The 14,564-nt window shown below is 47.5% G+C and overlaps 1 protein-coding gene across 4 annotated transcripts in view; it reads right to left on the bottom strand.

The window, feature by feature from the left end:
- USP16 (ubiquitin specific peptidase 16) overlaps window positions 1-14,564 on the bottom strand; it is a 67,190-nt gene that overhangs the window by 32,540 nt on the left and 20,086 nt on the right. For all 4 annotated transcript variants that reach the window (XM_063956394.1, XM_063956393.1, XM_063956392.1 and 1 more), the window contains exons 5-11: window positions 10,603-10,712; window positions 1,927-2,114; window positions 1,741-1,836; window positions 1,075-1,208; window positions 582-669; window positions 271-352; window positions 47-138 (exon numbers count right to left, since the gene is read on the bottom strand). In XM_063956394.1, coding sequence (XP_063812464.1) covers window positions 47-138; window positions 271-352; window positions 582-669; window positions 1,075-1,208; window positions 1,741-1,836; window positions 1,927-2,114; window positions 10,603-10,712 — 790 coding nt within the window. The remainder of the gene's footprint in view (window positions 1-46; window positions 139-270; window positions 353-581; window positions 670-1,074; window positions 1,209-1,740; window positions 1,837-1,926; window positions 2,115-10,602; window positions 10,713-14,564) is intronic.

The following is a 14,564-nucleotide window of genomic DNA, read 5'->3' as shown; positions in this document are numbered from 1 at the left end:
TTTTCCATTAATAAAGCATTTAGAGCAACCAGGAGACTGAACGTACCGTGTGACAAGTCTCGCACATTATCGTACTTGTTAACTCGCCTCCAAACAAGCGATCCACAAAGTTCGGGATAGCTCTTCTTTTTTCATAATCTAAACAGCGAGATGACAAAGTAGTAAGGCTTTCTATAGCTTAGTACCCTGCATGATGCAGGGTAATAAGCCAGGAGTAAAATACAATACATACTGTACAATACATATATATATCATAAATACATGGTATACCTTTAATAAGCTTTTTCATTTCACTCTCATCTATCGTCTCTGCAGCATCCTGTAAAGTCTTGGAAATTGCGGAACTTACTCTCTAGAAGTAAGAGATAAATAAGGGAGGATGAATCATACTCGGAGGAGACAGAATCGCCTCCAGCTGTCGCCACTGGCGACTCTGATCCTACTAGCAGCCTTGTGTTATGCCAGTCCTCAGCAATCACTAGGAATGGCCAGAGAGGACTTAGGAGGCTGGTACAAAATGCTCCGTAGTCAGTCTAGATACAAGTTGGAGAACACAACCCCCGATGGACACTCAGTGATACCTGGATCTCCTCTCCTCTCATGCCATCAAGCAGGTAGCGGAGAAGTTCCTGGCTGTCTTGTTGTTGGTATCCCCTGAACTGTGCAGATCTGGAAGGAAACACAATGCACACAAACCACTCAAATAAGGATAAAAAAAAAAAAAAACACAACAACAACAACAACAACAACTACAAGTTCAAATAAAATGCACTTAAGCACGATCACTTGTGATAGTACAAGATAAACAATGCAACATGGAAAAGACTTTAGTAAAGGAAACTAAACAGACGCCCATCTGCCCTGCTTTCAGTTCTCTGAATAAGACTAACAGTGCCTCTGGTGGCGAGTGCAGGTAATTACGTGGCGATTAATCCCAATGGTTTATCATTAACATCCTAGTATACCAGTAGATAAATTCAGAAGGGACATACATACAGTAGGTAAATATTGGACATGTAGTAGACATGCAGCTTTTGAATGTAATATTTTGTCACACTTATGGTACATACTCACTTTTTACAGACCTGAGAGAAAAGCTCTTTGGGGGTTACAACCCCTTTCTTGGTCTCCTGCATCTCAGTCACAAACTGCCACATGGCCAACGTCAGGGGACCCGCCTGCTGCTCCAACGTCACTTCCCGCTGTGACTGTAAAAGAAGTATACTGTATGTAGTGCAAGGTGAGGCAGGAACACAGATACACATTCACTATAATATATAACCACATGAAGCGTTGAGTGTGGATCTGAGTACCATAGCTCTTTTGCAGTTATGCCTCAAAAATGGACAGGATTACCAAGACTCCTCCACTACAAGTTTAGCTTACCCTACTGGTGCAATACTCGCAATACAAAATGTCTTTCTAGAAACTCTTGACAGGGTTCTATCTGCTGCAACCTGGTTTCCTTTGGACAGCAGCTGGACCAAATCCACTTACTGTTGCATCAGAGCTATTCATATGGACTGCAGTTATCACAATGCCCCATCTGTGTCCCACGAGCACAGCACAGCTAAAACAGCTCCGGCAGCTGGAGAGCTGCCCACATTTGTCATAAATGGAGACCTTAACAAAAGTCTTTGAAGTTACTTCGGAAGACTTCAAAGTTAAATCTCCCAGCCCAGACTGACTGAAGCCAGGAAGAACAGTGGACTGAGCCCCACAATCCCTACAAGAACTTACTGGTTCGGAAGAATTGGGCTCTTTAACAGTCACAGTTTTTCCTGGATGCTTCACATCATTTAGAAGTTCTCGCAGTGTAGGCGTCTGCGACAAATTCTTATAGAAGAGAAAACACAGGAACATCATTATTGTCAGTACTAGAGTTACACCAACGTCTATCGGTGTGACATATGGATATATTGTTACCTGCATCACAGCATTGAAGAAGCAAGTGTTCCCCAGGTTACTGAGCCCTCTCACAGCGCCTTCTTTACTCTCACTAAACGTTTTCGGCGGTTCTTCCTTTATAGCGGTTGTATTGGAATCTTCAGCCGCTTGCTGCACCTCCTTCTCCTGCGCTTTCTCAGAGCTGCACACTTCTTGGCCTGATTGAACTTTTAACACAAAACAAAAAGGAGGACGTCCGCTGTTAGCTGGGAGATCTGTCCTAATAAAGCGCTTTATAGCACATTTACCAGTAGTTATAAGCGCTCCTGCTTCTGAGTAACAAAAGGCGAAACTGGCAGCAGAAAAACATAAAAACCTAAAACATTTTTTTTTTTTTTTTTAATAGAATATCCTTCTCTCTAAACTACAGACGATGAAATGAATGGTAAGGACTGGGCAAAGTATATTAGTGTCAATTTTAATTCATTTTTGCAGGACATCACATTTTACACATTTAACAGAAAGCAGGATTTCAATACCATATACTGTTAACCTTACACAATGTTTATATTATGTGTTACAATAAAAAAGGAACATTGATAAACGATAAATTGACAACGCGCGCACACACACACACCACCCCCCCCCCCCCCACTAGAGAGCTCATGCACCACTAACAGAGTAGCATCACCTATACACACTGAAGGCAGACGTTTATTGCTTGAACAAATAAGCAGGGCCAGCTACACCATTAGGCAGCTGCCTAGGGCGCCAGGATCTGGGGGGGAGGGGGTCAGCCCTGAGTCTGCTTATCACAAAAAGAAGGATAACTGTGAAAGATGCGTCCTTGTTAAACTTAATGTAGATGATGGCTGTTGAAGTTCTAAGATGCTACCTCCTGCACCTGAGGGGCTGAATAGTGACTACTGGTTTGTGGTTTGGGGAGGGGAGGCGGGAGCAGGCCGGAGTTTTTCCTAGGGTGTTGAGAAACCTTGCGTTGGCCCTGCAAATAAAAATATAGAAAATGCAGACTTCAAACGGAGCAGGAACCAGCACCATCACTAAAGAATAATACGGGAATTACACAGGGCAGTTTATCCTTATGGCATGCTTTCGTGATACTGAGGGGACTTGGCCAAATTCGGGAGGTACAGTATGGTCAGGCCGCCCAATGAAAAATACTATAAGGTGCACTGTGAAGGGGACATTGATCCCGCTCCAGAGCTGGCTCAGGCACCCACTCTGATAAAGCAATTCGTGCCCACTCCCCACATCTCGGTACCCTGGAAATAAACTTAAACACAGAAAACTATGTAGCCGTTTTTAATACACCACAAGAAAAATAAGAATTTACTTACCGATAATTCTATTTCTCGTAGTCCGTAGTGGATGCTGGGGACTCCGTCAGGACCATGGGGAATAGCGGCTCCGCAGGAGACAGGGCACAAAAATAAAGCTTTAGGATTAGGTGGTGTGTACTGGCTCCTCCCCCTATGACCCTCCTCCAAGCCTCAGTTAGGATACTGTGCCCGGACGAGCGTACACAATAAGGAAGGATATTGAATCCCGGGTAAGACTCATACCAGCCACACCAATCACACCGTATAACTTGTGATCTGAACCCAGTTAACAGTATGACAAACGTAGGAGCCTCTGAACAGACGGCTCACAACAATAACAACCCGAATTTGTTTGTAACAATAACTATGTACAAGTATTGCAGACAATCCGCACTTGGGATGGGCGCCCAGCATCCACTACGGACTACGAGAAATATAATTATCGGTAAGTAAATTCTTATTTTCTCTAACGTCCTAAGTGGATGCTGGGGACTCCGTCAGGACCATGGGGATTATACCAAAGCTCCCAAACGGGCGGGAGAGTGCGGATGACTCTGCAGCACCGAATGAGAGAACTCAAGGTCCTCCTCAGCCAGGGTATCAAATTTGTAGAATTTTGCAAACGTGTTTGCCCCTGACCAAGTAGCAGCTCGGCAGAGTTGTAATGCCGAGACCCCCCGGGCAGCCGCCCAGGATGAGCCCACTTTCCTTGTGGAATGGGCCTTGACAGATTTAGGTTGTGGCAAGCCTGCCACAGAATGTGCAAGTTGAATTGTGCTACAAATCCAACGAGCAATCGTCTGCTTAGAAGCAGGAGCACCCATCTTGTTGGGTGCATACAATATAAACAGTGAGTCAGACTTTCTGACTCCCGCCGTTCTTGAAATATATATTTTCAATGCCCGGACCACGTCCAACAACTTGGAATCCTCCAAATCGTTAGTAGCCGCAGGCACCACAATAGGCTGGTTCAGGTGAAACGCTGACACCACCTTAGGCAGAAAATGAGGACGCGTCCGCAGTTCTGCCCTGTCCGTATGGAAAATCAGATATGGGCTCTTATATGATAAAGCCGCCAATTCTGATACTCTCCTGGCTGAAGCCAGGGCCAGTAGCATGGTTACTTTCCATGTAAGATACTTCAACTCCACCGATTTGAGCGGCTCAAACCAATGGGATTTGAGAAAATCCAAGACTACATTAAGATCCCACGGTGCCACTGGGGGCACAACCGGGGGTTGTATATGTAGTACTCCTTTTACAAAAGTCTGGACTTCAGGAACTGAAGCCAATTCTTTCTGGAAGAAAATCGACAGGGCCGAAATTTGAACCTTAATGGACCCCAATTTGAGGCCCATAGACAATCCTGTTTGCAGGAAATGTAGGAATCGACCCAGTTGAAATTCCTCCGTGGGGGCCTTCCTGGCCTCACACCACGCAACATATTTTCTCCAAATGCGGTGATAATGTTGTGCAGTCACCTCCTTCCTGGCTTTTACCAGTGTAGGAATGACCTCTTCCGGAATGCCTTTTTCCCTTAGAATTCGGCGTTCAACCGCCATGCCGTCAAACGCAGCCGCGGTAAGTCTTGGAATAGACACGGTCCCTGCTGAAGCAGGTCCCGTCTTAGAGGTAGAGGCCACGGATCCTCCGTGAGCATCTCTTGAAGTTCCGGGTACCAAGTTCTTCTTGGCCAATCCGGAGCCACTAGTATCGTTCTTACTCCCTTTTGCCGTATAATTCTCAGTACTTTTGGTATGAGAGGCAGAGGAGGGAACACATACACTGACTGGAACACCCACGGTGTTACCAGAGCGTCCACAGCTATTGCCTGAGGGTCTCTTGACCTGGCGCAATACCTGTCCAGTTTTTTGTTGAGGCGGGACGCCATCATATCCACCATTGGTTTTTCCCAACGGTTCACAATCATGTGGAAGACTTCTGGATGAAGTCCCCACTCTCCCGGGTGTAGATCGTGTCTGCTGAGGAAGTCTGCTTCCCAGTTGTCCACTCCCGGAATGAATACTGCTGACAGTGCTATCACATGATCTTCTGCCCAGCGAAGAATCCTTGCAGCTTCTGCCATTGCTGTCCTGCTTCTTGTGCCGCCCTGTCTGTTTACGTGGGCGACTGCCGTGATGTTGTCCGACTGGATCAACACCGGCTGACCCTGAAGCAGGGGTTTTGCCAGACTTAGAGCATTGTAAATCGCTCTTAGCTCCAGTATATTTATGTGAAGAGACATCTCCAGGCTTGACCATACTCCCTGGAAGTTTCTTCCCTGTGTGACCGCTCCCCAGCCTCTCAGACTGGCATCCGTGGTCACCAGGACCCAGTCCTGTATGCCGAATCTGCGGCCCTCTAACAGATGAGCACTCTGCAACCACCACAGAAGAGACACCCTTGTCCGTGGCGATAAGGTTATCCGCTGATGCATCTGCAGATGCGATCCGGACCATTTGTCCAGCAGATCCCACTGAAAAGTTCGTGCGTGGAATCTGCCGAATGGAATCGCTTCGTAAGAAGCCACCATCTTTCCCAGGACTCTTGTGCATTGATGCACAGACACTGTCCCTGGTTTTAGGAGGTTCCTGACAAGTTCGGATAACTCCCTGGCTTTCTCCTCCGGAAGAAACACCTTTTTCTGAACCGTGTCCAGAATCATTCCCAGGAACAGCAGACGTGTCGTCGGGGTCAACTGAGATTTTGGAAAATTCAGAATCCACCCGTGTTGTTGCAGCACTAGTTGGGTTAGTGCTACTCCGTCCTCCAGCTGTTCTCTGGACCTTGCCCTTATCAGGAGATCGTCCAAGTAAGGGATAATTAATACGCCTCTTCTTCGCAGAAGAATCATCATTTCGGCCATTACCTTGGTAAAGACCCGAGGTGCCGTGGACAATCCAAACGGCAGCGTCTGAAACTGATAATGACAGTTTTGCACCACGAACCTGAGGTACCCTTGATGTGAAGGGCAAATTGGGACATGCAGGTAAGCATCCTTTATGTCCAGGGACACCATAAAGTCCCCTTCTTCCAGATTCGCTATCACTGCTCTGAGTGACTCCATCTTGAACTTGAATTTTTGTATGTACAGGTTCAAAGATTTCAGATTTAGAATAGGTCTTACCGAGCCGTCCGGCTTCGGTACCACAAATAGCGTGGAGTAATACCCCTTTCCCTGTTGTAGGAGGGGTACCTTGACTATCACCTGCTGAGAAAACAGCTTGTGAATGGCTTCCAATACCGTCGCCCTGTCTGAGGGAGACGTTGGCAAAGCAGACTTTAGGAACCGGCGAGGGGGAGACTTCTCGAATTCCAACCTGTAACCCTGAGATACTACCTGCAGAATCCAGGGGTCCACCTGTGAGCAAGCCCACTGTGCGCTGAAATTCTTGAGTCGACCCCCCACCGCTCCTGAGTCCGCTTGTAAGGCCCCAGCGTCATGCTGAGGGCTTTGCAGAACCCTGGGAGGGCTTCTGTTCCTGGGCAGGGGCTGCTTGCTGCCCTCTCTTACCCCTTCCTCTGCCCCGAGGCAGATATGACTGTCCTTTTGTCCGCTTGTTCTTATAGGACCGAAAGGACTGCGGCTGAAAAGACGGTGTCTTTTTCTGTTGGGAGGGGGTCTGAGGTAAAAAGGTGGATTTTCCGGCAGTTGCCGTGGCCACCAGATCCGATAGACAGACGCCAAATAATTCCTCCCCTTTATACGGCAATACTTCCATATGTCGTTTGGAATCCGCATCACCTGACCACTGTCGCGTCCATAAACTCCTTCTGGCAGATATGGACATCGCATTTACTCTCGATGCCAGAGTGCAAATATCTCTCTGCGCATCTCGCATATAAAGGAAAGCATCCTTTAATTGCTCTATAGTCAATAAAATACTGTCCCTATCCAGGGTATCAATATTTTCAGTCAGGGAATCCAACCAGACGACCCCAGCACTGCACATCCAGGCTGAGGCGATGGCTGGTCGCAGTATAACACCAGTATGTGTGTATATACTTTTTAGGGTAGTTTCCAGTCTCCTATCCGCTGGATCCCTGAGGGCGGCCGTATCAGGAGACGGTAACGCCACTTGTTTTGATAAGCGTGTGAGCGCCTTATCCACCCTAGGGGGTGTTTCCCAGCGCGCCCTAACCTCTGGCGGGAAAGGGTATAATGCTAATAACTTTTTTGAAATTAGCATTTTTCTATCTGGGTTAACCCACGCTTCATCACATACATCATTTAATTCCTCTGATTCAGGAAAAACTACAGGTAGTTTTTTCACCCCCCACATAATACCCCTTTTTGTGGTACTTGCAGTATCAGAGATATGCAAAGCCTCCTTCATTGCCGTGATCATATAACGTGTGGCCCTACTTGAAAATACGTTTGTTTCATCACCGTCGACACTCGATTCAGTGTCTGTGTCTGGGTCTGTGTCGACCGACTGAGGTAAAGGGCGCTTTACAGCCCCTGACGGTGTCTGAGACGCCTGGGCAGGTACTAACTGGTTTGCCGGCCGTCTCATGTCGTCAACTGATTTTTGTAATGTGCTGACATTATCACGTAATTCCATAAACAAAGCCATCCATTCCGGTGTCGACTCCCTGGGGGGTGACATCACCATTATCGGCAATTGCTCTGCCTCCACACCAACATCGTCCTCATACATGTCGACACACACGTACCGACACACAGCAGACACACAGGGAATGCTCTTATCGAAGACAGGACCCCACTAGCCCTTTGGGGAGACAGAGGGAGAGTTTGCCAGCACACACCCAAGCGCTATAATATATATGGGAACAACCTTATATAAGTGTTGTTCCTTATAGCAGCTTAAATATATCCAATATATCGCCAAAAAATGCCCCCCCTCTCTGTTTTACCCTGTTTCTGTAGTGCAGTGCAGGGGAGAGTCCTGGGAGCCTTCCTCACAGCGGAGCTGAGCAGGAAAATGGCGCTGTGTGCTGAGGAGAATAAGCCCCGCCCCCTATTTCGGCGGGCTTTCCTCCCGTAGTTTTAGATAACTGGCATGGGTTAAATACATACATATAGCCTCAATGGCTATATGTGATGTATTCTTTTGCCATAAGGTATTAAAATATTGCTGCCCAGGGCGCCCCCAGCAGCGCCCTGCACCCTCCGTGACCGCTTGGTGTGAAGTGTGTGACAACAATGGCGCACAGCTGCAGTGCTGTGCGCTACCTTCATGAAGACTGAAGAGCCTTCTGCCACCTGTTTCCGGACCTTCAATCTTCAGCATCTGTAAGGGGGTCGGCGGCGCGGCTCCGGGACGAACCCCAGGGTGAGACCTGTGTTCCGACTCCCTCTGGAGCTAATGGTGTCCAGTAGCCTAAGAATCCAATCCATCCTGCACGCAGGTGAGTTGAAATTCTCTCCCCTAAGTCCCTCGATGCAGTGAGCCTGTTGCCAGCAGGACTCACTGAAAATAAAAAACCTAAAAAACTTTTTCTAAGCAGCTCTTTAGGAGAGCCACCTAGATTGCACCCTGCTCGGACGGGCACAAAAACCTAACTGAGGCTTGGAGGAGGGTCATAGGGGGAGGAGCCAGTACACACCACCTAATCCTAAAGCTTTATTTTTGTGCCCTGTCTCCTGCGGAGCCGCTATTCCCCATGGTCCTGACGGAGTCCCCAGCATCCACTTAGGACGTTAGAGAAAGCCCCAATAAATACATTGGTTGCTATCAAATTATCAGGCTGCATTTTCATGAACACTTCTTTGGGCTACCACCAGAGCAGAGACGCCTTGCTGTGGCTTACCATACAGTATGTTTCCAAAGGTATGTAACTCAGATCTCTGTATTACAATTATCACATAGGATGATGTCTCAAAGGTCGATGGTTTTACCTTCAATGGCGGAGATTCAGGTTGTGCCCAGCCATCGATGGTAGCCATAAGTCCAATGGTTATTATTTCATGCTTTCAGCTAGAGTTCTGCAGCTGCACAGAGCTACTAGGCTGTCAGCCAGCAATACTACGACACCCCTGGCTTACACCTACAACTCAGTATGTGTGTGGCGGGATGGTTGGCCTGCATCGCTGACTTGGCAGACAGAGCTCATCTGTCATTCAGCATTCCAGCACTGACCCCAGCTCACATATAGCAGCGAGTGTGCCACGGTGGATGGCCCACCTTGTTAAGAGCAAATAAAAGTGGCACTGCCAGCCGCTGCGCAAGCACAAATGAAATAGTCTCTATCATCAGTGCGGGCAAAGTCTCTCCTGTACATGCACAAACCTCCCGTGGTTAAAACCATCAATGGCTCCTACTGTTTTGGAAGGGTTTTTCTCTCTCAAATCGATGGCAACCATCGATGGAGGCTACACCGATGGCCATCCCAAGCTTAAAACTAAAATCAGGTGGGGTATAGAGAGGGAGGAGCCATGTTCACACCATTCAAGATTTAAAGTGCCAGGCTCCATACGCCACCATCAGTACCCCAGTATCTCCTAGTGCAGGCCTGGCCAACCTGTGGCTCTCAAGCTGTTGTGAAACTACAAGTCCCAGCATGCCCTTCTACACTTTTGCTATTAGGAAATGCTAAAACTGTGGAAGAGCATGCTGGGATGTGTAGTTTCACAACAGCTTTAGAGCCACAGGTTGGCCAGGCCTGTCCTAGTGGGAGAAGGAGAAATCATTACTCTAGTTTTAGGCTGCGTGCAGTCCTAGCCATTCTTAATACAAACATATCTACACCTGAGCACGTAGTAGTTGCCGGAGCTGATATATTCTGTGCTGCCAATACTATATAGCGCATATTGTTATTGAGAGTCAGCGTTGTCCACACTAATGTGGCTTCATCAGAACCAGGTATCTGGCACTTGGCTCTATATTGTGCTACAGGTCTACATCCATGTGCACCGACACAGACCCAGCAGTGCGTCAGTTGGGTCAAACGATAAGGCTCGTCCAATAGCTAAGTTTTTTTAATCATTATTAAAATAAAGAGAACAGAAATTAGTTTTATTCAGAAGTCATGTTTTGTCTAGATGAAGTTGGACAACTGATCACGTTTCAATTCAACTTTCATGTGATTAACTTTTTTTTTAATGTGTCATTTAAATGCCACTTAACTATAGGAGCATCAAGCATGTAACTTATACAAATTACTGTACTAGTTTTCAGTCTTTTAATGATGCCGTGTGCAGCCAGTTGTAAGCGATGAACAGAAAAGGTGCTCTGGCCCTTTCAGCCACCCGTCTATACCCCAGTGTCCGTATGCTCCAGTGTCCCCTAGTAGCTGACTGAGAAATACCTAAAATAATGAAATGTAACTAACTCCTTACACCCTCCTTCTCGGTCCTAAACGTATACACTGCGTACAGATGCTTTTTAGGTTTCCACTCACATATACAAACCTGTGTTTGCCGTCCTACTGTTCAACTTCGACTTCTTCTTTACGTATTCCACCAATTGCCGGAGCCGACTAGAGCACTCATAGTCAACTTGGTTATCACACAGGTAGCACCTAGCACAGACAGCACCCAATCAGCAATACATCGCAGCCACATATATCATTTCATCTGCGATGGACAGGTTATGTCTTACAATACATAAACACTAAAGCGGTTATATCAGATATTTACAGATGATTAGATTTCATTAGGGTCACTTATGATCAATCACCCAAAACCTCCTAATATCAATTTAGCATGTTAAAAGAAAAAGAAAAAATAAGATTTTACTCACCGGTAAATCTATTTCTCGTAGTCCGTAGTGGATGCTGGGAACTCCGTAAGGACCATGGGGAATAGACGGGCTCCGCAGGAGACTGGGCACTCTAAAAGAAAGATTAGGTACTATCTGGTGTGCACTGGCTCCTCCCTCTATGCCCCTCCTCCAGACCTCAGTTAGGATACTGTGCCCGGAAGAGCTGACACAATAAGGAAGGATTTTGAATCCCGGGTAAGACTCATACCAGCCACACCAATCACACCGTATAACTCGTGATAATATACCCAGTTAACAGTATGAAATATAACTGAGCCTCTCAACAGATGGCTCAACAATAACCCTATAGTTAGGCAATAAATATATACAAGTATTGCAGACAATCCGCACTTGGGATGGGCGCCCAGCATCCACTACGGACTACGAGAAATAGATTTACCGGTGAGTAAAATCTTATTTTCTCTGACGTCCTAGTGGATGCTGGGAACTCCGTAAGGACCATGGGGATTATACCAAAGCTCCCAAACGGGCGGGAGAGTGCGGATGACTCTGCAGCACCGAATGAGAGAACTCAAGGTCCTCCTCAGCCAGGGTATCAAATTTGTAGAATTTAGCAAACGTGTTTGCCCCTGACCAAGATGCAGCTCGGCAAAGTTGTAAAGCCGAGACCCCTCGGGCAGCCGCCCAAGATGAGCCCACTTTCCTCGTGGAATGGGCTGTTACTGATTTAGGATGCGGCAATCCAGCCGCAGAATGCTCCAGCTGAATTGTGCTACAAATTCAGCGAGCAATAGTCTGCTTAGAAGCAGGAGCACCTATTTTGTTGGGTGCCTACAGGATAAAAAAACGAGTCAGTTTTCCTGACTCCAGCCGTCCTGGAAACATAAATTTTTAAGGCCCTGACTACATCCAGTAACTTGGAATCTTCCAAGTCCCTAGTAGCCGCAGGCACTACAATAGGTTGGTTCAAGTGAAAAGCTGATACCACCTTAGGGAGAAACTGGGGACGAGTCCTCAATTCTGCCCTATCCACATGGAAAATCAGATAAGGGCTTTTACATGACAAAGCCGCCAATTCTGACACACGCCTGGCCGAAGCCAAGGCCAATAACATGACCACTTTCCACGTGAGATATTTCAAATCCACAGTTTTAAGTGGCTCAAACCAATGTGATTTTAAGAAACTCAACACCACGTTGAGATCCCAAGGTGCCACAGAAGGCACAAAAAAGGGGCTGAATATGTAGCACTCCCTTTACAAATGTCTGAACTCCAGGCAGTGAAGCCAGTTCTTTCTGGAAGAAAATCGACAGAGCCGAAATCTGTACCTTAATGGAACCCAATTTTAGGCCCATAGTCACTCCTGACTGTAGGAAGTGCAGAAAACGACCCAGCTGAAATTCCTCTGTTGGGGCCTTCCTGGCCTCACACCACGCAACATATTTTCGCCAAATACGGTGATAATGGTTTGCGGTTACTTCTTTCCTGGCTTTTATCAGCGTAGGAATGACTTCCTCCGGAATGCCCTTTTGCTTTAGGATCCGGAATTCAACCGCCATGCCGTCCAACGCAGCCGCGGTAAGTCTTGGAACAGACAGGGCCCCTGCTGTAGCAGATCCTGTCTGAGCGGTAGAGGCCATGGGTCCTCTGATATTATTTCTTGAAGTTCTGGGTACCAAGCTCTTCTTGGCCCATCCGGAACCACGAGTATTGTTCTTACTCCTCGTTTTCTTATTATTCTCAGTACCTTTGGTATGAGAGGCAGAGGAGGGAATACATAAACCGACTGGTACACCCACGGTGTCACTAGAGCGTCCACAGCTATTGCCTGAGGGTCCCTTGACCTGGCGCAATATCTAGTTTTTTGTTTAGGCGGGACGCCATCATGTCCACCTGTGGCCTTTCCCAACGGTTTACCAACAGTTGGAAGACTTCTGGATGAAGTCCCCACTCTCCCGGGTGTCGGTCGTGTCTGCTGAGGAAGTCTGCTTCCCAGTTGTCCACTCCCGGAATGAACACTGCTGACAGTGCTAAGACGTGATTTTCCGCCCATCGGAGAATCCTTGTGGCTTCTGCCATCGCCATCCTGCTTCTTGTGCCGCCCTGTCGGTTTACATGGGCGACTGCCGTGATGTTGTCTGATTGGATCAGTACCGGCTGGTTTTGAAGCAGAGGCCTTGCCAGACTTAGGGCATTGTAAATGGCCCTCAGTTCCAGAATATTTATGTGTAGGGACGACTCCTGACTTGACCAAAGTCCTTGGAAATTTCTTCCCTGTGTGACTGCCCCCCAGCCTCGAAGGCTGGTATCCGTGGTTACCAGGACCCAGTCCTGTATGCCGAATCTGCGGCCCTCTTGAAGATGAGCACTCTGCAGCCACCACAGTAGAGATACCCTGGTCCTTGGAGACAGGGTTATCAGCCGATGCATCTGAAGATGCGATTCCGACCACTTGTCCAAGAGGTCCCACTGAAAGGTTCTTGCATGGAACCTGCCGAATGGAATTTTGCTTCGTAAGAAGTTACCATTTTTCCCAGGACTCGTGTGCAGTGATGCACCGATACCTGTTTTGGTTTCAGGAGGTCTCTGACTAGAGATGACAGCTCCTTGGCTTTCTCCTGCGGGAGAAACACTTTTTTTCTGTTCTGTGTACAGAACCATCCCCAGGAACAGCAGGCGTGTGGTAGGAACCAGCTGTGACTTTGGAATGTATAGAATCCATCCGTGCTGTTGTAGCACTTCCCGAGATAGTGCTACTACGACCAACAACTGCTCCATGGACCTCGCCTTTATAAGGAGATCGTCCAAGTACGGGATAACTAAAAACTCCCTTTTTTCGAAGGAGTATCATCATTTCTGCCATTACCTTGGTAAAGACCCTCGGTGCCGTGGACAGTCCAAACGGCAGTGTTTGGAATTGGTAATGGCAATCCTGTACCACAAATCTGAGGTACTCCTGGTGAGGATGGTAAATGGGGACATGTAGGTAAGCATCCTTGATGTCCAGGGATACCATGTAATCCCCCTCCTCCAGGCTTGCAATAACCGCCCTGAGCGATTTCATCTTGATCTTGAATTTTTTTATGTATGTGTTCAAGGATTTCAAATTTAAAATGGGTCTCACCGAACCGTCCAGTTTCGGTACCACAAACAGTGTGGAATAGTAACCCCGTCCTTGTGGAAGTAGGGGCACCTTGACTATCACCTGCTGGGAATACAGATTGTGAATTGCCTCTAGCACAGCCTCCCTGCCTGAGGGAGTTGTCGGCAAGGCAGATTTGAGGAAACGGCGGGGGGGAGACGCCTCGAATTCCAGCCTGTACCCCTGAGATACTACTTGAAGGATCCAGGGATCCATGTGAGCGAGCCCACTGATCGCTGAAATTTTTGAGGCGGCCCCCCACCGTACCTGGCTACGCCTGTGGAGCCCCCGCGTCATGCGGTGGACTCAGAGGAAGCGGGGGAAGAATTTTGATTCTGTGAACTGGCTAACTGGTGCAGCTTTTTCCCTCTTCCCTCGTCTCTGTGCAGAAAGGAAGCGCCTTTGACCCGCTTGCTTTTCTGAAGCCGAAAGGACTGTACCTGATAATACAGTGCTTTCTTAGGCTGTGAGGAAACCGGAGGTAAAAATTTTTCTTCCCAGCTGTTG

This window comes from Pseudophryne corroboree, chromosome 2 (genome assembly GCF_028390025.1).
Source record: "Pseudophryne corroboree isolate aPseCor3 chromosome 2, aPseCor3.hap2, whole genome shotgun sequence".
Lineage (NCBI taxonomy): Eukaryota > Metazoa > Chordata > Amphibia > Anura > Myobatrachidae > Pseudophryne > Pseudophryne corroboree.
The sequence above is the reverse complement of the archived record's forward strand: the minus strand, read 5'-3'. Positions and strand labels throughout refer to the sequence as shown.